Raw genomic sequence first — 22484 nt, forward strand, 5'->3', positions numbered from 1 at the left:
TTCTTATTGTTATGATTCTAAATTCTGATTCAGACATCTTGCTTGTATCTGTGTTGATTAAGTCCTTGGCTGTCATTTCTTCCTGTTCTTTCTTTTGGGGTGAATTCCTTCATTTTGTCATTTTGGAGGAAGAAAAAGAATAAATAAAAATTTTTTAAATTTAAAACAGCACAAAATATATAAAGGATGATAGATCCTAGGTGTGTTTTGGTCTGGTTGTTGAAAGAAGCTTGCTAGAATATAGAAAAAACAGGAAAGAAAAGAAAAGGAAAGGAAAAAAAGGAAAACATTTAAAAATTTGGAAAAATAAATATGATAAAATAGAATAAAATGAGATGATTAAATTAAAATAGAATTTAAAAAATTAACAAAAAGTTGAAAATATAGTATAAAAAGATTAAAGAAAAATCTTTCTTATATAAAAACAGAAAATAAAAATAATTTTTTCTCTTTATTCAAGAATAAGAAAAGAAAAAGGAAAAAAATTGAATAGATGGACCAGAGAACAGAATGAAATATGATTGAAATTACATCCAGTTTCCCCTAGAAGTCAAACTATGGAGCACTTTATAATCCATAAACTAAGCAGACAAACTGAGAGGATGTTTCGTCCAGTTCAAAGGGGCTTAGTGTAACAGCTCCATTTTCCACTAGATGGCGCTGTTTAGCTTACTGGGGTGGATTGTTGCAGCTCATGTAGTTGTGTATGCGCAAGTGCCAGAGGGGTGAAAATGGTGTCCCCAGCTACCCAGTCTCTAGTATCAGAACTCTGTTCTCCCCGATCAGTAATCGCACACCAGTCTTTTGTCTCCAGCTTCCTTCTCACTTCTAACTGTCCATGACCAAGCCATCAGACTGCCAGGCAGCACCTCCCTCCTGAGTTTTATCTCAGATGGGACTGTGTTTCCCAACCCCTCTCTTCTGAGGTACTGTGGCTCTGACCCATTCTGCCCCTCTACAGGAAGGTCTCACCGAGCAATGGCTGGGTGCTGGCCTCACCCAGGAACATTTGTGGGACCACCCTACTGCTGATGTCCAGAGACTGTGGCTGGGTGCCAGCCTGCCCCAGAAAAAGTTCACGCAACCGTGTAGCAGCAGTGTTTTAGGGACTATGGCAAGTCAAAACACACATCTGGTGCCGGGCTTCACCCCTCAACATCCTTGTTTCAACACCAGCAAATGTGGCTGATCTCTGGGGTCCATTGGGACCCTTGCCTTTGGCAAGGCTGCACAGACACTACCAAATATACTCCCAGCAGAGGAACTGCATCTCCCCATGTGTCCAGAGAACCCCTCAGACCTCACTCTCTGCTCCTGGGGGTTCGCCCTTCCCAATGGAGCACCATCAGATATGGAGCTACAGAGTTTCAGACTGTGCACTCCCCCTGTTCATAGTGTCTTAATGGTATTGAAATCCTCTCCTTTCTCCTTTCTCCCTTTTTTGTTTAGTCCCTGTGGCTGTTGTCACTTTTCTGCTTTCTCTCCGGCTGCTTTTGGGGGGGGGGGAAGTATGCTTTTCCCGTACTCTCCCCCACCACCCCATCTCCTTCTTCTCTCAGCAAGCAAAAACAGGTCCTTGCCCTCTACGACTTCTCTCTCCCCCAGTTCACCTCTCTGCACTGTGTACCTGCCAAGTTCTGTGGTTCAGATTGTGCAGATTGTTGTGGTAATCCTCAGATCAATTTTCTAGGTGTGCAGGATGGTTTAGTATCTGACTATATTTCAGGGATGAGAGATGCAAAAAAAACTTTCATGCTGTTTTGCCATCATGGCCCCCTTTAAAGAATTTGTTTAAGTGTACTTTATTTATTTATTTAATTATTTAGAGAGCAAGCAACCAGGGGGCTTCCCTGCTTTCAAGCAGGCTCTGCACTGTCAGTAAGGAGCCCGACGCAGGGCTCAAACTCATGAACTATGAGATCATGACCTCAGCCAAAATCAAGACTCAGATGCTTAACCAACTGAACCACCCAGACGCCCCTCCACATTCTTACCAGCATTAATTTCTTGTCTTTTTGATACTAGCCATTCTGATAGGTATGAGGTGATACCTCATTGTAGTTTTGATTTGCATTTCCCTGATGATTAATGATGTTGAGCATCTTTTCATGTGTCTTTGGCCATCTCTGTGTCATCCTAGAAAAATGTCATTTGAGTCCTCTGCCCATTTTTAAATTGGATTGTGTGTGTGTGTGTGTGCATGTGTGTGTGTGTGTGTGTGTGTGTTGAATTGCATGAGTTCTTTAAGTATTTTAGATATTAACCTCTTATCAGGTATGTCATTTGCAAATATCTTCTTCCATTCAGAGTGTTGCCTTTTCGTTTTCTCGTTTCCTTTGCTGTGTCAAAGCTTTTTAGTTTGATGTAATCCTGATTGTTTATTTTTGCTGTCCTTGCCTGAGGAGTAAGATCCAGGAAAATATTTCTAAGACCAATATCCAAGAGTTTATTGCCTGTGTTTTGTTTTAGGAATTTTATAGTTTCAAGTCTGACATTTGGACCTTTAAACCATTTTGAGTTTGTTTTTGCATATGACTTAAGAAAGTAGTCCAGTTTCATTCTTTTGCATGTAGCTGTCCAGTTTTACCAACACCATTTATGGAAGAGGTTGACTTTTCCCCATTGTATATTCTTGCCTCCTGTGTCATAGACTAATTGACCATGTAAGTGTGGGTTTATTTCTGGGCTTCCTATTCTGTTCCATTGATCTATGGGTCGATTTTTGTGCCACTACCTTTGGGTTACTATAGCTTTGTAGTATATCTTGAAATCTCCAGCTTTGTTCTTTTTCAAGACTGCTTTGGCTTATTTGGGATCTTTTGTGGTTTTATACAAATTTTAGGATTATTTGTTGTAGTTCTGTGAAAAATTATATTAATATTTTGACAGAGATTATACTGAATCTATAGATTGATTTGGTAGTATGGTTATTTTAACAAGATTAATTTTTATTATCCATAAACATAGGATATCTTTCTCCTTATTTGTGTCATCTTCAGTTTCTTTCATTAGTGCCTTCTAGTTTTCAGAGTACAGGTCTTCCACCTCCTTAATTAAATTTATTAGTAGGTATCTCATTCTTTTTGATATAATTGTAAATGAAAAGGTTTTCTTAATTTCCCTTTCTGCTAATTCATTATTTGTGTATAAAGACAACATATTTCTGCAAGTTAATTCTGTGTCCTATAACTTTACTGAATTTCTTTATTAGTGCTAATAGTTTTTTTCTATAAGTAGTATCATTTTGTCTGCAAATTGTGACACTTTTACTTCTTCCTTACTAATTCGGAGGCCATTTATTTCTTTCTTCTACTCTGTTTGGTGCATCCTTTACCATTTTTAAGGGTATATTGGATGGTAATAAATTCTCTGTTTTCCTTTCTCTGAGAATGTCTTTTTTTTTAATTTTTTTTAATGTTTATTTATTTTTGAGACAGAGAGAGACAGAGCATGAGCAGGGGAGGGGCAGAGAGAGAGGGAGACACAGAATCTGAAGCAGGCTCCAGGCTCTGAGCCGTCAGCACAGAGCCCGATGCGGGGCTCGAACTCACAAACTGTGAGATCATGACCTGAGCCAACGTCGTACACTTAACCCACAGAGCCACCCAGACACCCCTTCTCTGAGAAAATCTTGATTTTTCCTTCATTCCTGAAGAATATTTTCACTGCATATTGGATTCTGCATTAACAATTGCTTTCTTAAAAAAAATGACACTTGAAAATGTTGTACCACTTCTTTCTGGCACCCACAGTTTCTGAGGATGTCATTTAAATTGCTTTTCCCTTATAAGGAAGTTCTTTTTTTATCTTACTGCTTTCCAGATTTGTCTTTGTCCTTAGATTTCAGAAGTTTGATTATGATGTTTCTTCATGTGGATTTCTTTGAGTTTATCCATTTTGGGATTTGCTCAGCTTCTTAAGTCAGTAGGTTTATGTCTTTTACCAAATTTTGGAAATGTTTAGCCATTATTCCTTTGAATACATTTCACTGCCACCCACCTTCTCTCTTTTTTGGACTCTATATACTGTAATGTTTGATTTTTATAGTCTCACAGGTACTTGAGCTTCTACTTAATTATCTTTTCAGTCTGTTTTTTCTTTGCTGTTCAGACTGTGGGATTTCTCTTTTTCTATCTTAAATTTCAGTGATTCTCTGTCCTCTCCATTCTCTCTTGAAATCATTTAATTTTTAAATTTTGGTTATTATATTTTTAAGTTCTACAACTTCCATTTAGTTATATCTTCTATTTTTGTTAAGATTTTCTATTTTCTGAGATTTTTTTTACTTGTTTCAAGAGTATTTCTATTGCTTGTTGAAGCATTTTTATGATGGATGCTTTAAAATCTTTGTCAGATATATCTAGCATCTGTGTCTTCTCAATGTTGGCATTTGTTGACTGTTTTTTCTCGTCCAAGTTGAGATTTTCTACATTCCTGGTATGACAAGTTCCAATTTTATTCTGGGAATTTTGGGTAGTACATTTTGAGTCTCTGTATCTTATTTAAACCTTCTGTTTTGCAGACCACCTCTACTACTACTCCAGTGGGAGAAAGTAAGAACTGCCTCATTACTGCCAGGTGTGGGTGAACTCACAGATTTCTTATGTGGCCTTTTTTGACGACCTGATGCGGGGATGAATGTCTTGTTACTGGTCAGGATGGGCGTTAAGGTTCACCATTAGAACTCCACTAATCCTTCCCTGTTGAGCAGGAGACTGCTACCCACGGAGTCAGAAAGCTTTGTTAATGCTAAGTGGTGGTAAAGGTCGTGGCTCTCTACTATGCCTTCTTCTACATCACCCTAGCAGGGCAGGAGAGAGATGCCTGTCTACTACCAGGTAAGGGATGAAAGACACGATGGAGGAGAGCCTCATTACCAATGACAGGGGATCAGAGTCTCCACTTCCCACTAGGCCTTTTCAACACTGTCTGTCTGGAGAATTATGCCCAGTTATGGCTAGGTGAGGTTGGAAGTTCCCCACTCATGCTTTGCTGAGGAAAGCAGGGAATGAAGGAATGTTGCATGGTTTTCACCATGTGAGGATCGAGCAATTCTTGTCTAAAATTTTCTGTCTTGCTAGACCAGTCCTCTAGCTTTCATTGGGGCTTTAATGTCGGTGCCTTGTGGCATTTCCAGGTTGCAAGATTCTCCAGCACCCGTATGTGGGGTATAAGAAAACCCAGGGAACTCATTGTTTGTTGCATTCTGGAATCCCCAGCTTGTGTGCCTTCTTCTCTGTATCATTCACAGCCTTTATACTTTTGTTTTATATATAACTCTCAAGTTTGTAGCTATACTTAGTAGGAGAGAGGGAGGGAGAAAAGGGAGTGGTGTGTCAGTGCCCTCTTGGCCAGAACTGTTGTTTATTTTTTCATAGCATCATTCTCTTGTGTCATGGTTAGTGTCTTCCTCTTTATTTTTGAAGTTACCAATTTTAGCTTTTTTGAAGTCTTCTCTTCCCCACATTTTCTATTTGATGTTTTTTTTTTCTTTTCCTATTTTTTTGTTTTGGTCTTTTTAGTGTATTGGAGTTTTTCCCTAAATGTGTGGCAGTCTTTGGCTGCATTTCATATTTATTAAGGGTAAAACACCAAACATCTGTTTGGTCTTATGGTCATGTTGGGAGTTAATCAACTACTGGGCTTCACTATAGGACAATTGAGTGAGAAGTTGCTCATTTTACAAATCAGTATTTAGAGGTCTTTTCTCTGGGGTGGGTAAATTTTACCAGAGAAGTATTTTCCCACCTCCTACCCAGGGACTGTAGCCTCATTTTGGGAATGCAGCAGGGAGCTGAGTGACCAACATACAGTTCATTATGCAGAATTTTTTTTTTCTATCCGTTCTCATCCCAGATCTCTCCACTGCTTTCACCGATCAGTGTGCTATCCCAGAATCTGAGTCCTCTGTACAAATATTCAATGCCATAAGTTTCTGTGTTTTAATTTGGCTGACAGATGGTGTAGGAAAATGGAGAAATGGAGAGGGAAGTGTGCATAGTCCCCAGGCTGACTGAGCTAGAGGAGGTTACTGGGGGGGCCACACTTTCACACACGGACTTTAACCCAAAGCCTCTGATGTTTCCCTAGGACTTGTGTCTGTCCTGCACAGTCCCTGATAACTTCTTTCCTTTAGTCAGCTTCCTGTGCTCAGCTATGTCATTTACCTTTCCTGTATCCACTTACCCTTTTTCAGATTTTATTGAAATTCTTCACCTGCCATTGTCTCATCTTTTCTTAATTTTTCTCTTTTGGGGTTATAGAGGTGGACAGTGGGTACTTAACAAATGATAGCTCCTTCAATGTTTAGCTGCCTTATCCATAAAGCTGCTCTAGTGTTTAAATTAGCAGTTAAGAACAGAGGAGCTGTTGTTGTTTTAGTACCTACTATCTGCCATATACTTTTAATCTATATATAGAAGTTTATGCATTTATATGTCCCTATCATCCACTATATTTTGAGTTCCTGAAAAGCTGGGACTGTTTTCTCCATTTTTGTGTTCCCATTGCGTAAGAAACTCCATGGCAACAAACTTTGTTCTTTCCCTGCAGAATCTCTAGCATCTGCAGTGCTGTCTGTCACATACTATGTGCTCAAGAAAGCCTTGTGGAATGACTTCAGAAAGTGGTCTACCTACAGGAATATTCCTTTATTATATAAAGTTCTAGTTTCACAAGATAGTGTACCTATGTCTTACACTATGTAGTAGTGGATTTTGATATGCCTTGCTGTGCTGGCTGATAAAATGTCTAATATTAAACAGACAGACATTAGAACAGCATCTTCTTAATTTGTGGTAACAAGGTTACTTTACAAGGATGCAAACTGGATAAACTAAATCTGTACTGCCCAATACTATAAGGAGAGTTATAGATTTGTACTAGAAATTTACCCAAAGAAAGCCTTGAAGACACTCCAAAATAGAAATGAAAAATTGGAGAATGAGTTTAATGCTAAGTAGCATTTTTTCAGTGAAGTGCTGAGGTGGGACCTGAAAGCAAATCATTCCAGAAAGATAGGACTCTATTACTACCACAGCCATCTCAGCTGTCTCTTCCTATTAATAAACCACAATGTTGGTTTGCCGTATATTGATGTAATATATATGTGACAAGCATTATGCTAAGTGCTGCATGTTCACTATCTCATTTCATTCATATAACATTTTTGAGAAGAATTAGTATTCCCATTTTACAGATGAGCAAATAGAGAAGAAGTTAAGGTAAGTTGCCCAGAGTTATACTGCTGCTAAGAGCCACAGCCAGGATTCAGCCTCAGTTTATCTAACCCCACAGTCTGCTCCCTGACCCTCCACCCTGGGACGCACACAAGGAACACCAGAACAGCCTGATCTGCCTTGCCTCTCTCTTATTTGCCTGTCTGTATAGTATAGTGATTCTCAAACTAGCCTTGCAACATAATCCCTAGAAGGTATTATAAACAGATTGCTGGCCCCACCTCCAGAATTTCTAATTCAGAAAGTCTTGATGAGGATTGAAAATCTGGGAACAGGATTGAACCTGTTCCCAAGGGTACTGGTTATCCATTACTGCATAATTGGCCTGACTTAGCTGGGTGACTTTGGCTCAGGATCTCTCACAAGGCTGTAGTCAACATGTTGGCAGTGGTGGCACTCATCTCAAGGCTGGACTGCAGGATGTCTTGCTTCCATACTTGCCCTGTGACAGGTCACAGATCCTGCTGGCTATTGGCTGGAGACATCGGTTCCCTGTCACACGAATCACTCCACAGCACTACTCACAGTATGTCATCTGGCTTCCTGCAGGGCAAGGGATCCATGAGAGTCCCCCCAAAATGGAATCCACAGCCTTTCTTTTTTTAATTTTTTTTGACATTTATTCATTTTTTGAGAGAGAGAGAGAGAGAGAAAGAGAGAGGGAGAGAGAGAACATGCGCACAAGTTGGGGAGGGGCAGAGGGAGAGGGAGACCTGGTATCTGAAGCAGGCTCCAGGCTCTGAGCTGTCAGCACAGAGCCCAGCACAGGGCTGGAACCCATGAACCGTGAGATCTTGACCTGAGCTAAAGTCAGACACTTAACCAACTGAGCCACCCAAGCACCCCGGAAGCCACAGCCTTTCTATAACCTAATCTCAGAAGTGGCATCCCATCCCTTCTGCTGTATTCTGTTCATTGGAAGCAAGTCACTAAGTCCAGCCCACTCTCAAGAAGAGAGGCTCAGACAAGGGCCTACACCAATGAGGTGAGGTCTTTGGAGATCATCTTAGAGGGTGCTCATCATACTGGGTGCTGCTGGTCTGGGGCCATACTTTGCAAATTACGGCTATAATTAATGGCCTCAGAACAAAGACCTTTTTTCCTGAGAGCAAAGCTCTTTGTTAAGTAAATGGATATATGACCCTAGCCACCTCTCAAGGTAGGAAAAGGGGCAAGGGAGGAGTTAACTCTTTTCCATTGAGCATACAGAAAAAAAAAATGAAAGTAAAGTTTTGCACTTAGGACACTTAGTCTCCAGCCAGCATTCTCTATAATGGCCCATAACCAAGCTGTGAAAGTAATAACATTCTAAAGTTATGATAAAACAGAAGTTGTAGATAAAACCGTCACTGATGGCATGAAGAAGCCCCAGCCAACAACTCAGGTTCAGGCTGGTAGGTTACAGAGTGGTGTGATGGAAAAGTCCGAGTTGCCTTCTAAGTTGAAAATAAGTGAGCTCATCTCTAATGGCAGTGAGTTACATTCTTGTGGAAGTGCCAGTACCAGGGAGCTTGCCTTCCTTCCAGAAGGCTTATGTCACTTGCCTAATGGCCCTAGAAGGACCCAGCTTCTTTATCTAGTGTACATAAAGTGCGTAACAGGGAGTCTTGCATAAAGATGTACTCAATTAACATCCATTCCTTTTTGGGGGACTTTGAGAGTTATCAGAGTCTGAGGTGTTGTGCTTGCTTACTATGGAGTCATTCTATCTGCCTATGAAACAGTAATTTGTACAATGTTGTGAATGGACATGGAGTGTAGAGTCACAGTAGGATGACATACAGAGCCATGTGAACTCAGACAATCACTTAAGCTTTCTGAGACTCTGTCTGTAGAATATGGATAATATACCAGCTGTTTCTAGCCCTCAGTAGAGTTGGGGAAAGAAAACTAAATGAAAGCACTTTTTAAACTTAGAGCAATATTTGGGAGCTAAAAAAAATGAAACAAAACGAAACAGTGATTCTCAGCCTTGGGTGCATATTAGAATCACCGGGAGAGCTTTGGAAAGTCCCAGTTCCCAGGCTGTACCGCAAAACTATAAGTAACAGTTATGCTCCCTCCTCCTCTACCTTCTTCTCTCTCCCCATGTGTGTGTATTCATATATATATGCATGCATATATATAATTTAAGGCAGACTCTTGAAATAGTTAACAGAAATTTCACCTTTGTTTCCACCAAATAGTATACACAAAGTATTTGGAGATGACATTCCAAAGAAGTCTTGTGAAAGAGGTGTCCATCAGGGTGCAGTGGCAGGGGGTGGGAGGTGGGGGATAAGACTTAACACCTGTGAAGAAAAGGTGCACCTTTGGGTTGATCCCAGAGGCCATGTCAAACACAAAGGATGACCAAGGATGACAAAGAATGGCCATGTCAACACAAAGCCCACGTAGTCTGTTAGTAGGGAAAAATTTTATTTTGAATTCAGTTAGGTTGCCTGATAACTGTAAACTAGGACAAAGTGAAGGCAACACAGGTAAAGTGCAGCTGTGTGTACATTTAGTTAATGTCTGTGCCAAGAAAGAAGTAATAAGTGCCTGAGTGTGTTTGTGTTCAAATTCTGTTCTCAGGGTATGTTGTTTAAGCAAGAGCTTTCAAGTAATCACTTCAAGACTTTCAGTAATCACTTTCAGTAATCTTTCAAGACTTAATTCTTTGATCAAGGTAGAAGACTTGATCTCTTTAAATAGTCTTGAAAGTACAGTTTTTAGAAGAAACAAGATTTGTTTTATTCCTAATCTTCACATTTTCCAGAATTACTGTGAACAAGGTATTTTACTGGAATCTGTATTTTAGGGGATTAACCCAAAGATGGGGGTGATACCCCCAAAAAAACTGAAAAGAAAAGGACACTGTGCCCAGTTGATATGTTCTCCTCTCTAATCTCTAGAACTATATGCGGTGGGAAGAACAACAAGGCAAGAAGCCCAATTGCTCCCACAGTCAGAAAGCCTTTCACATTGAGCCAACTCAGAGGCCATTCTCTATCACTGAGATGGTGGCATGGACCCTCCCCTCCGTCTCTGCAGAGGATATCCCCAGGGAGACTCCTTCACAACCTAGGAGCATCATCCCTCGGCACTCACGCATCAGTTTAGATGACCTGTGGCTGGAGAAGATGCAGAGGAGGAGGTTGAAGAAGCAGGTCCAGGTTGAAAGGAAGATGCACCCAGAGATAGCACATAAAGATGGAGTCCAAGTAAGCTGTTTACATGCCATGTATCATCAGACTTGGCCTGGTATCCCCTCTTCCTCTGCAGCTGCTTACATTTTCTAAGCTCTCTCTTGACTCTTTCCTGTGATATAGTTTGTTGCCCTTGGGCCCTATGTATACAGCACAGTGACACCCTTCCTCATGCCCTCAGCCTCAGCATAGACTGCAGATGAGATTCTACACAGTGGTATGTCTCAGAGCCAGAGGTTGTGGCTTCTCTTCCCTCTCTACAGTGTGTCTCTGCCTGTGTTCAGCTCTTTGCAAGGCACTGGAGCAGAACTGAAGAAGGCAGGGCCAGCCCTCAAGCTTTCCTGTAGTAATTACCATTTAGTGGGGACCTACTCAGTGTCAAACACTATGTTTGACACTGGACAGTATTATCTCTACTACTAATAACTATGACATTATGATATAATATTCTTAATTAAATTAATTAAACAAAGTTATACTAAGTCAATTAAATGCCATCCCTAGGGACATTTGACAGCATGATTTTTTATGAAACTGTCATCCTATTAAAAAAACTTAATAGGGGCGCCTGGGTGGCGCAGTCGGTTAAGCGTCCGACTTCAGCCAGGTCACGATCTCGCGGTCTGTGAGTTCGAGCCCCGCGTCGGGCTCTGGGCTGATGGCTCAGAGCCTGGAGCCTGTTTCCGATTCTGTGTCTCCCTTTCTCTCTGCCCCTCCCCCGTTCATTCTCTGTCTCTCTCTGTCCCAAAAATAAATAAATGTTGAAAAAAAAATTAAAAAAAAAACAAAAACAAAAAACTTAATAGTGCACACAGCATACTTTTTACCCATTCCCAGACTCTGTTTCTTGTTCTTTCCCTTTATAAAATAGCAATTTTTTTATTATCAAGTATTTGTGAAGTACACATCCCTGAGTCTCCCTCATCCCTTTTTTAAATTATGGTGAATTCACATAACATAAAATTAACCATGTTAAAGTATACAATTAAGTGGCATTTAGTAGATTCACAAGGTTTTGCAAGCATCACCTCTATGTAGTTACAAGACATTTTCATTATCTCAAAAGGAAACTCCACAGTCATTAAGCAGTCACTACCCATTTCCCATCCCCAGACCCTGGAAAGCACAAATATACTTTCTGTGGCCTATGGATTTGCCTATTCTGGATATTTCATATAAATGGAATCAATATGTGACCTTTCGTGTCTGTCTTCTTTCACTTAGCATAATCTTTTTGAAGTTCATCTATGTTATAGTATATATCAGTACTTCATTCCTTTTTAGGACTGAATAATATTCCATTGTATGGATATATTTGTTTGATGTCATTTACCCATATCATACCCATTGATAGACATTTGGGTTGTCTCCAACTTTTGGCTATCGTTAATAGTGCTGTCAAGAACATCTATGTATAAACTTTTGTTTTAATCCATGTTTTCTATTCTTTTAGAATAGGAGTGGAATTGTTGGTACATATGGCAATTCTATGATTAACTCTTTGAGGAATTGCCAAGCTGTTTTCCATAGTGTTCACACCATTTACATTCTCACCAGCAATGTATGAGGGTTGCAACTTCTCTATGTCTTCACCAACACTTGTTTTCTGTCTTATATTGTTTTGTTTAAATTACACCATCCTGGTGGGTCTGAATGGTATACCTCACTGTGGTTTGATTTACATTCACCTAATGAGTTATGTTGAATATATTTTCATATGCTTGTTGGCCACTTGTAAACTTCTTTGGAAAAATGTCTCTTCAAGACATTTGCCCATTTTTAATTGGGCTTTTTGTCTTTTTGCTATTGATTTGTGAGAATTTTTTTATATACGTGGATATATATTATGACATACATATATGTGTGTGTGTGTGTGTGTGTGTGTGTGGATATATATTATGATCCTTACTGAATAAGTGATTTGCAGATATTTTCTCCCATCTGTAGATTGCCTTTCACTTTCTTGATAGTGTCTACTGCCTTGATAGTGTCTACTTGCACAAAACTATTTAATTTGATATAATCCAATTTGATTTTTTGTTGTTGTTGCTTGTGAATTTAGTGTCATGTCGAAGAGTCAATTACCAAATCCAAGGTCATGAAAATTTACTTCCTTGCTTTCCTCTAAGAGTTTTGGGGTCTTTGATTCATTTTGAATCAATTTTTGTGTGTTGTGTGAAGCAGAAATCCAACTTCAATTTTTTCTATGTGGGTATCTTGTTGTGTTAGCAACATTTGTTGAAGAGACTAACCTTTCCCTCATTGAATGGTCTTGGCACCCTTGGAAAAAAAATCAAATGGCCTTTGATATATAGATTTATTTCTGGATCCTCAATTCTGTTCCATTGGCCTATATATCTATGGTTATGCCAGTACCACACTATTTTAACTACTGTAGTTTTGTATTAAGTTTTAAAGTTAAGATGTATGAGTTATCTTTGCTATTTATATGTATGGTGTAGAAGGCTATTGGTATTTTGCTAAGATTACAATGAATCTGTAGATAACTTTGGAGAGTATTGCCATCTTAATAGTATTAAATCTTTGAATCCATGAACACAGGTTGTTTCTCCATGTTTTAGGTGTTCTTTAGCTGTTTTTAGCAATGTTTTGTAGTTTTCAATGCAGAAGCCTTACACATCCTTGGTTAAAATGTTTCCTAAGTATTTTTTTCAAAAAACGTTTCTTGAGGGGCAGAGGGAGAGAGAGAGAAAGAATCTTAAGCAGGCTCCATGCTCAGTGCAGAGCCTGACGTGGGGCTCAGTCTCATGACAGTGAGATCATGACCTGAGCCAAAATCAAGAGTTGAATTCTTACCCAACAGAGTTACCCAGACACCCCTTTTCTTCAGATTTTTAATTGATGTATAATTGAAATATAATATTATATTAGTTTTAGGTGAACAACATAGTGATTTGATACTAATATACATTATAAAATGCTCACTACAATGAATATAGTCACCATCTGTCACCATACAAAATTATTACAGTATTATTGACTATATTCCCTATACTGTATTTTTAATCCCCATGACTTATTTATTTTATACCTGGATGTCTGCAGCTCTAATCTCCTTCACCTATTTTGCCCATCACCACCCTCCCCCTCTGGTAACCACCGGTTTGTTTCTGGTATTTATGGGCCTGCTTCTGCTTTTTGTTTGTGTTTGTTGATTTGTTTTGATATGTGATTTTTAGATTCCATGTATGAGTGAAGTAATATGGTATTTGTCTTTCTCTGTTTGACTTATTTTACTTAGTATAATACCTTCCAAGTCTATTCGTATTGTCACATCACAAATGGGAAGGTTCCACTCTTTTTTATGGCTGAGTAATGTTCCATTGTGTGTGTGTGTGTGTGTGTGTGTGTGTGTGTGTGTGTGTATACACCACATTTTTATATATTCACCTATTTATGGACACTTAGGTCACTTCCATATCTTGGTTATTGTAAATAATGCTACAGTAAACATAGGGGTACATATATCTTTGATGTTTATTTTTTGAGAGAGAGAGACAAAGTGTGAGCAGAGAGGGGCAGAGAGAGGGAGACACATTTTCTTTTTGACAATAAATTGTCAGCCATTCTGACAAGTTACAGATTCCTCACTGTGGTTTTTATTTGCATTTCCCTGATGATAAATTGAGCCTCTTTTCAAGTGTCTGTTGGCTATCTGTATGTCTTCTTTGGAAAAATGTCTATTCAGGCCCCCTACCCTTACCCATGAAAATGTGTATTCATTACCCTACTCAGGGTAAGATGGACCTAATAAAATAAGTTGGGAAGTATTCTCTCATCATCTATATTTTTGAACAGATTGATAAAGTTAGTTTTCTTTTTTTGTTTGTTTATTTTTGAGACAGAGACAGAGCATGAGCAGGGGAGGGCCAGAGAGCGAGGGAGACACAGAATCCAAAGCAGGCTACAGGCTCTGAGCTGTCAGCACAGAGCCTGACACAGGGCTCAAACTCACAAACCATAAGATCATGACCTGAACCGAAGTCAGGCACTTAACCCACTGAGGCACCCTAGCATCTCAATAAAGTTGTTTTTCTTTGCTCTGAAGTCTACTTTGATATGAATATATCCACTTCTTTTTTGATTTATGTTTACATATACCTTTTGCTTTCAACCTGTTATTAATTTGAAGTAAATTTCTTATAAGCAACATTATTAGATGTTTTTGTTTTATCCATTCTGCTTACCTCTTTTAATTGGTGCATTTTGACCACTTCCATTTGAAATCTTTATTGTGTTAGGATTTAAGTCTGCCACTTTATTATTAGTTTCCTGATTGTTTCTCCTGTTTTCTGGTACTCTTTTCTTACTTTTCTGTCAGTTTTATGAATATTTTTAGGATTCCATCATAATTTATTTGTAGTATTTTTGAATGTATGGTTCTGTGTAGTTTTCTTAGTGGTTGCTAAAAGTATTGTTGTATACACACATAACTAATCACTGTCTACCATTATCAACATTGTATCACTTCCAATGAACTATAGTAATCTTACTCCCACGGAGGCTCATTTCCCCTCCCCACTTTATCATTGTCTAAAGTGTTTTCTCTATCTACATTAAGCACCATATCAAATTTTTTAAAATTTTTGTTCAGGTGGCGCAGTCGGTTAAGCGTCCGACTTCAGCCAGGTCACGATCTCGCGGTCCGTGAGTTCGAGCCCCGCGTCAGGCTCTGGGCTGATGGCTCAGAGCCTGGAGCCTGTTTCCGATTCTGTGTCTCCCTCTCTCTCTGCCCCTCCCCCGTTCATGCTCTGTCTCTCTCTGTCCCAAAAATAAATAAACGTTCAAAAAAAAAAAGAAAATTTAAAAAAAGGAAAACTTTCTTTAGCCACCCTTTAAGGGTAAGTTTGTGAACAATATATCTTTTACTTTTCCTTCAACTAAAAACGTCTTTATTTTCCCTTCATCCTGAAGGAAAAAAGATACAGGCTTAGCAGTTGACAGTCTGGCCTACATTGCTCAGACGACAAACTCCTTGTTAGGTGTACCATTTAAGGAATGTATGTTTGCTCTCTAGTTGCTCTCTTTAGTTTTCAGAGGCTTAACTGTGATATGTCTTAGAAATCATTTCTTTGGGTTTACCCTATTTGTGGTCCACTCAGTGTTTTAGTTAGCTTGGGCTGCCGTAACATAATACCACAGACTAGATAGCTTAAAGAACAAAAACATTTATTGCTCACAGTTCTGGAGGCTAGAGGTCCAAGATCAAAGTGCTGGCCGATTCAGTGTCTGGTGAGAGCCTGCTTGCTAGTTTTGAGATGGCTTCTTGCTGTATCCTCAAGGGCAGAAAGACAGATCATCTCTCCTGTGTCTTTTCTTATTAGGGCACTAATCCCATTTATGAGGGCTTCTCCTTCATGTTACCTTCAAATGCCATCACGCTGGCGATTAGGGCTTCAACATCAGTTGAGAGGGGACATAAACATTCAGTCCATAGCATGAAGCTTTTTGAATTTTTGAATTCAAATTTCAGATTTCACTGAATTTGGGAAGTGTTCAGCCATTATTTCTTTAATACTGTTCCAATCCCATTTCTCTCTCCTCTCCTTCTAAGACTCTGCTCTTTTGTTATCAGCCCATGGGTCACTGGGACCGTTTTGTTTCAGTCTGTTTTCCTTCTGTTGTTCAGAATGAGCAAACTGTATTGATCTATCCTCAAGTTCAATGATTTTATCCTCTGTCATCTCCATTCTACTACTGAGCCTATCCAATAGGTTTTTGTATCAGTATTGATTCTTTTTTGGCTCTTTTTATAACTTCATTGTCTGTTTTTTTTATTTGTTTCCAGAAAATATGTAACTGATTATTCAAGTATTTTTATAATGATTGCTTTACATTGTCAGATAATCCAACATCTAATTCATCTCAGTGTTGGTATGTTGTCTTTTTTCATTCATTTTGTGGTTTTTCTGTTTCTTTGTATAATGAGTGATTCTCTTGTATCCTCTATATTATGTGATGAGACTCTGCATCCTATTTTACTTTCTTTCTTTCTTTCTTTCTTTTTTTTTTAGCAGTTAGTCCCCCTGATGAAAGTTGGGTACTCACTGCGTCATTGCATTTGGGTGGGGTAGAAGTTTATCTCCCTCTTCATCCCTACTTACAACTTCCTGGTAAAAGTAGGGCACCAACTCTACCATCCCATTGCTTCCAGCATGTAAGCTCAGCTCTCTGCTGGCCCCTGCCAACACAAGGAGAGAAGAAACAAAGTGAAATACCAGTTAGTCTTGACTCCCTTCTCTTCCCCTGCCTCATTACTGTCCAGTAGGTATGGAGGTTCATTTCTCCTATCTATCTGACACTGGGGCAGGTAGATATTAAAGTGGTAACTACTCCTGATTTACATGACATCATTCAGTCTCATTCATGCCAATTGTGGTAGACAATCAACCTAGCTGCACCCCACTGACACAAGAGTGAGGGCAGTAAAACCTGTTGGTGCCTCACCCCACCTCACATTGCTTCCTTGTCTGGTTCTTGCTTCCTGAGGGTGAGGCTCAGCTCTCCACTGCACCTACAGACACTACTCTGGCAAGCAAATTGGCTCACCAGTGTTTGTTTCCCCCACGCAAGGGATGGAAAGTCAGTTCCCTGCTTGGCCTGCTAACACCACTCATGGGGAAATTAGAGTGCCACCTACTTCTGCCTGGAAAAGAATAAAAACTTCCCACTCATTTCCATAGACATCACTGAGTGGGACATTACCTGCTTCTGCTTGGTGCAAGTTGGAATATAGCTTCCTGTTCAGCCCCACCAAACCATCTGAGAGGGGAGTCAGAGCATGCCATCTGCTTCTGTGAGACAGGGAAGTGGGGTGAAAGATTAGCTCCCTGCTTGGCCCCACTTTCATTTCATGCTGTTTCTTTTGGTCTAAGCAGGTAGTGATTTTGCTGGTATAAAATTCTTAAGAACCTTTTGGGTCTCCCATGTATGCCACAGGGATTCCCTCAATTAAACAAGAGGCTCTTCCAAAGATCTTTCTGTTTTTGGCTTCTTTTGATATGGCTAAGGGGATCTTTGAGTCACGTGCTTAGTGTCTTCAAAGATCCTTTTGTATGACTGAATACTCTGACTTTCAGTATTTCTGAGGTATTAGCAAAAGGTAGTGTAGACACTCCGTTTTTTCTCTAGACCTAGTTTTCTGAAAGTGATCTCTTAACTTTAGTATTTTTTGCCATCTGGGTAAGCTGAGAATTTCCAAAATCATCGAGCCCCTGTTCCTTGTTGTTCAGTAGTTCTTCCTTCTATTTATTTCTTTCTTCTTGCATTTTAGCATAAGCAGCAAGAAGAAACTAGGCTGTACTTCTAACACTTCGCTTGGAAATCTCCTCACCTAACTATCCAAGTTCATCATTTACCAATTTGCTCTCTATATAACTACAGGGCACACTTATGCTTAAGCATCCTACCACTAAATGACAAGGATTCTTATTTCCTTCTGAGCCCTCACTAGAGGCACCTTTAACCCATTTTCTATTAACAGTCTGTTCAAAACATTTTAGTTGTCCTCTAAGGCAATTTATGTTTTCTCTGTCACGGTCCTCACTCCCTTCTGAGCCCTCACTGAGAAGCATGACTTTAACATCTATGTTTCTACCAACAGTCTACTCAAGGAAATCTAGACTTTTTCTATCATGCTTTCCCAGATTCTTCCAGCTTCTGCCCATTGCCTAATTCCAAAGTCACGTCCACATTTTTAGGTGATTATTACAGTCACACTCCACTTCTAGGTTCCAAAATCTCTACCCATTTCCTATTTCTGCTATAACAAATTACCACAAATCTAATGGTTTAAAACAACACAAACCTATTATCTTACAGTCCTGTACCTTGATAAGGTAAAATCACATCAGTAAGGCTGTGTTCCTTTCTTAAGGACCTAAGGGAGAATCCATTTCCTTGTCTTTTCCAGCTTCTGTAGGCTGACCATATTCTTTGTCTTCTGACCACTTCTGCATTTCAAAGTCATCACCATGGCATCTCTCTGACTGTTCTGTAGTTCCCTCTCTCTCTGAACCTGACCTCTGCTGGGAAATGTTATTTTAAGGACTCAAGATCAGGTTGGGCCCACCTAGGTAATCTCCCCCTCTCAAGACCCTTAACCTTAATCATATCTTCAAGGTCAGTTTGTTTGGTAAGGTAACAGGCAGGGATTAGGATGTGTGTACAGCTTATATTATTCTGTCTACAACAGCCATCCTTCTTCTAATGTTTTCTCCCTTGTTTAGGGGAAACAAGCTTTTCTTTGAGTTTTTCTTGTTTGTGCCTGTCATTGGTTCTGGTTGGAGGCTTCTGCACTGCCTTGTCTGGGATATATGAGAGGCATAAGGAGACCAGGTCACACAGCACCCTGTTGCCTCACAAGTCTTGAGGTCTCTAGACAGCCCACCTTCTTTCTACCTTTCAGTCTTTCTACATTTGTTTGTTGTATTATATCTGGAAGTTTAGTTGGAAGAGGAAGGGCCTTGAAAGAGTGGGGCTACTCCATCCTAGCAGAATCAGAAATCTCTAAAAGTTTGCTTTTTAAGAACTAAGTGTTTTTTGTGGGGGTAGTGAGGTGGTCCCTAAGGCACATTCAGTGATGTGCTAAAAGGACTCATGAGACTTAGCATATAATCATGGTGAGGCTTATTGCAGTGAAAGGATGTATGGTTGGATCAGCAAGGGAAAAAGACACAGGTGGAGTCTGGATAAGTAACCCACAAAGTCTTTCCATGCTTTCTCCCTCCTGTAAGGGCTCACATTGAGCTTGCTTCTTTCTCCAACAGGAGAGAAAAATGCAGTACCATGTGCCCAATGCTTCTGTCCAGGGAAGCCCACTAGATGCTGAGAGTTTAAGGTTTTTATTGGAGGCTGGTCACACAGCACCCCCTTGCCTAACACATACTGAATTTCAGAATACTAGAAGGAAAGCAGGTGTTTGGCATACAGCACACTATACAATTGAAAACTGTAAGTTCTCACTTTAATTTGTTGATATATAAAAATTGTACACAGAGCCCAGGCACAGGTGAACCCATCCTTATCAGTTAGGGAATGGTTCAAGAGCCTTCCAGATGCCAGCCAAGATACCAACCTTGTACACAGGCACTGGTAAAGATAACATCCTCAGGTCTGCTCTTTGCTTTTTTCTGCATGTGAGTAACAAACTTATTTGGGATATTATCAGATAGTACCTCTAGTCAACAAAATAATGGAACAAACAGCTTAGGATCTCACCAAATCCCACACCAGGGAAAATGCGCACCTATAGCTGGGAATCCAAGGGAGAATGGGTTAAGATTCAGAAATGGGGATAGTGCATAATATAAGGTCTTTTTACCATTTGACTATAACTCTTAAGGTGGGAAGTGAATATAGGAGACAGTTATACATAACTAAAGGTCAGAGATATAAATTGCAAATTTAGATATTATAAATTATAAATTAAAAGTATTGTTTTACATTTTGAAATGAATGTTTTGATGCAGCTGCTACTGCAAACTGGCCATGTCAAAATGGTCACAAGTCAACCCATGAGTATAAACAGTTTTGTTATAACAACAATCCTGTGAGGTGGTTATTATGTACTTGTTTTACAGATGAAGAAGCTGAGATTCAGAGACATTAAGAAACTTGTTAAATTCTAAGGTCATATGTTGGCAGAGACAGGATTTGAACCCAATTTGTGTGTCTCCAAAGCCTTTTCTCTAACTTGCATTGTTTCATGTAGGTTATGGAATGATGGGATGAAACTTCACATATTTTTTACTGTAAGTTCTCATTTTAATTAGCTTATATGTAGAAAAATTGTTGGAAGTGTATAACCACATAGGGCAAGAACAAATGCTGCATATTTAATATGGTACTTCTCTGGCTTCTAGACTCCCGATGAAAGGTGTACCTGCCAGAATCACTGTCTAAAGAGGAAATAGCTCAATTCTAGCTACACTACCAGTTTTTCATACTAAGATTTATACTGCCGTTGGGGAGGAACTCACTTAACAGTCAATGCATTTCAGTTTAAAGGAATAATTGAAAACTGATCTCCCACCAAAGGCCACATTCCTGTCTGAGACTCAAAAGCAGAGTCTGGACACTGGTGTTCCCAAAGACTATATTTGCCTCCAGCACCCAGAATCTCAGAAAGCCTCTTCTCATTCCTCAGTGCCCTTTGTGTCTGGCGACTCAGTATGAGCTAAGAATGTTTTCCTCCATGCTATTCTAACAATCAAAGAATGATTTACCACTAATTTTTATGAGGAATCTACAAAGTATGAAACTAAATACAGTTCCTTATTATTCATAGATTCCATATTTTTTAATTCACCTACTCACTAGAATTTCTTTCTAACCCCAAAATCAGTACTCAAGCCACTTTTGCAGTCATTCACGGGCATGTGCAGAGCAGCAAAACATTTGATTCACCCAATGCCAGGTCCTCAGGTCAGGTTGAACAAGGTGATGTTCTGCCTTTATGTTTAAACTCTTTTACTAAACAAATGTCCTTTTGTGGTCTAGTTGGTATTATGTTTTTGGCATTTTTGTGCATATTGTTGATGATTTTGCTGCTTAAAATGGCTTCCACACCTAGTGCTGAAGTGATGTCTAGTATTCCCAAGCACAAGAGAACTGTGATTGCCTTACAGAAGAAATAGATGTGTTGGATAAGCTTTGCTCAGGCATGAGTTCTATTGCAAGTGGCCATGAATTCAATGTTATGAATTAATCATATGGTACATTCAGAAAAAAGAAAGAGGAAATTTACTGATATGTATATGAAGTCATTCTGGAAGATGCTAAAGTAAACAGCTGTAGTGTTATGATGTAACTATGGAAAATATGGAAAAGCAGCTAAAATGTGGACTCATGAGATGATGAACCATGAAAAAGTGTAGTGGGCAGCATGTTGTAAGACTGAAAGCCAAGGAGGGGAGCCTGGGTGGCTCATCGGTTAAGCATCTGACTTTGGCTCAGGTCATGATCTCACAGCTTGTGGGTTTAAGCCCCACGTCTGGCTCTACACTGATAGCTCAGAGCCTGGAACCTGCTTTAGATTCTGTGTCTCCCTCTCTCTTTCTGCCTATCTCTCTCTCTCTCTCTCAAAATTAATAAACATAATTTTAAAAATTAAAAAAAAAGACTGGAAACCAAAGAAATTTATGGTCACCTTACCTAGGGTCAGGAAAATGTTAAACCTATCTACCTAGCGCTGCCCAACTCTCTTGTTTCAAAGGGCTATATCATATAAGAAACATTAAACTTACAGGTGAGGCAAGTTCTAGGATCAGGGGACTTCAAGAAAAAAATGTAAACACTGGCTAAGTGTTATACAAGAAAAGGGTTATATGGAAGAGTGGGTTTTCAATGCCAATGAGACTTGCTTATTTGACAAGGATGTTGACAAATGATACAATGTAATGCAAATAGTGTTTTGGTTGACAAAAAATTGTGTGACTAGAGGCTCACAGGAACCTATTTCCCCCAGGAATGAGGATTCAGTATTTGCCAATTCAATGTTTTCAAAGACTTTGTAAAATATGCATAGCACAAATAGTGAGAATTGACTATAATTGGAAGACCACAGCTCCAGGAAGAGAGTATGCAGGAAGCATAGGGATGTGTGGATAGAAAGTTGTGGCTCATTTACTATTTTTATAATAAAAATCTTTTTCCTGTGGGATGCAGTCCCATTCCCTGCTTTTGTCCCTCCCACAACCAGACTGAACTTACAGAATTACCAAGGTTTTGGACCTGTTACTCCTGCTGACAGGATGCTGTCCAGTGTTTATCAAGGCACTACATTTTACCTACTTAAAAGAGCTAGAAGCTAGATACTGAAAATATCTTGATTGAAGTAGAAGTTAGGGGACACCTGAGTGGCTCAGTTGGTTAAGTATCCAACTCTTGATTTCAGCTCAGGTCATGATCTTATGGTTCATGAGGTTGAGCCCCACATCAGGCTCTGCGCTGACAGTGTGAGCCTGCTTAGGATTCTCTCTCTCTCATTCTCTCTCTCTCTCTCTCTCTCAGCCCCATCCCCTCTCTCTCTTTCAAA

At 39.5% G+C, this 22484-nt stretch overlaps 1 protein-coding gene across 4 annotated transcripts in view; it reads left to right on the forward strand.

Annotated features, from left to right (window-relative positions):
* Positions 1-22484, forward strand: part of ARHGEF4 (Rho guanine nucleotide exchange factor 4) — a 266455-nt gene that overhangs the window by 109116 nt on the left and 134855 nt on the right. For all 4 annotated transcript variants that reach the window (XM_040474689.1, XM_040474691.1, XM_040474690.1 and 1 more), the window contains exon 3: positions 10133-10441. In XM_040474689.1, coding sequence (XP_040330623.1) covers positions 10133-10441 — 309 coding nt within the window. The remainder of the gene's footprint in view (positions 1-10132; positions 10442-22484) is intronic.

The sequence above is a fragment of the Herpailurus yagouaroundi genome, unplaced genomic scaffold (genome assembly GCF_014898765.1).
Source record: "Herpailurus yagouaroundi ecotype Mexico unplaced genomic scaffold, PumYag 140, whole genome shotgun sequence".
NCBI classification, from domain to species: domain Eukaryota; kingdom Metazoa; phylum Chordata; class Mammalia; order Carnivora; family Felidae; genus Herpailurus; species Herpailurus yagouaroundi.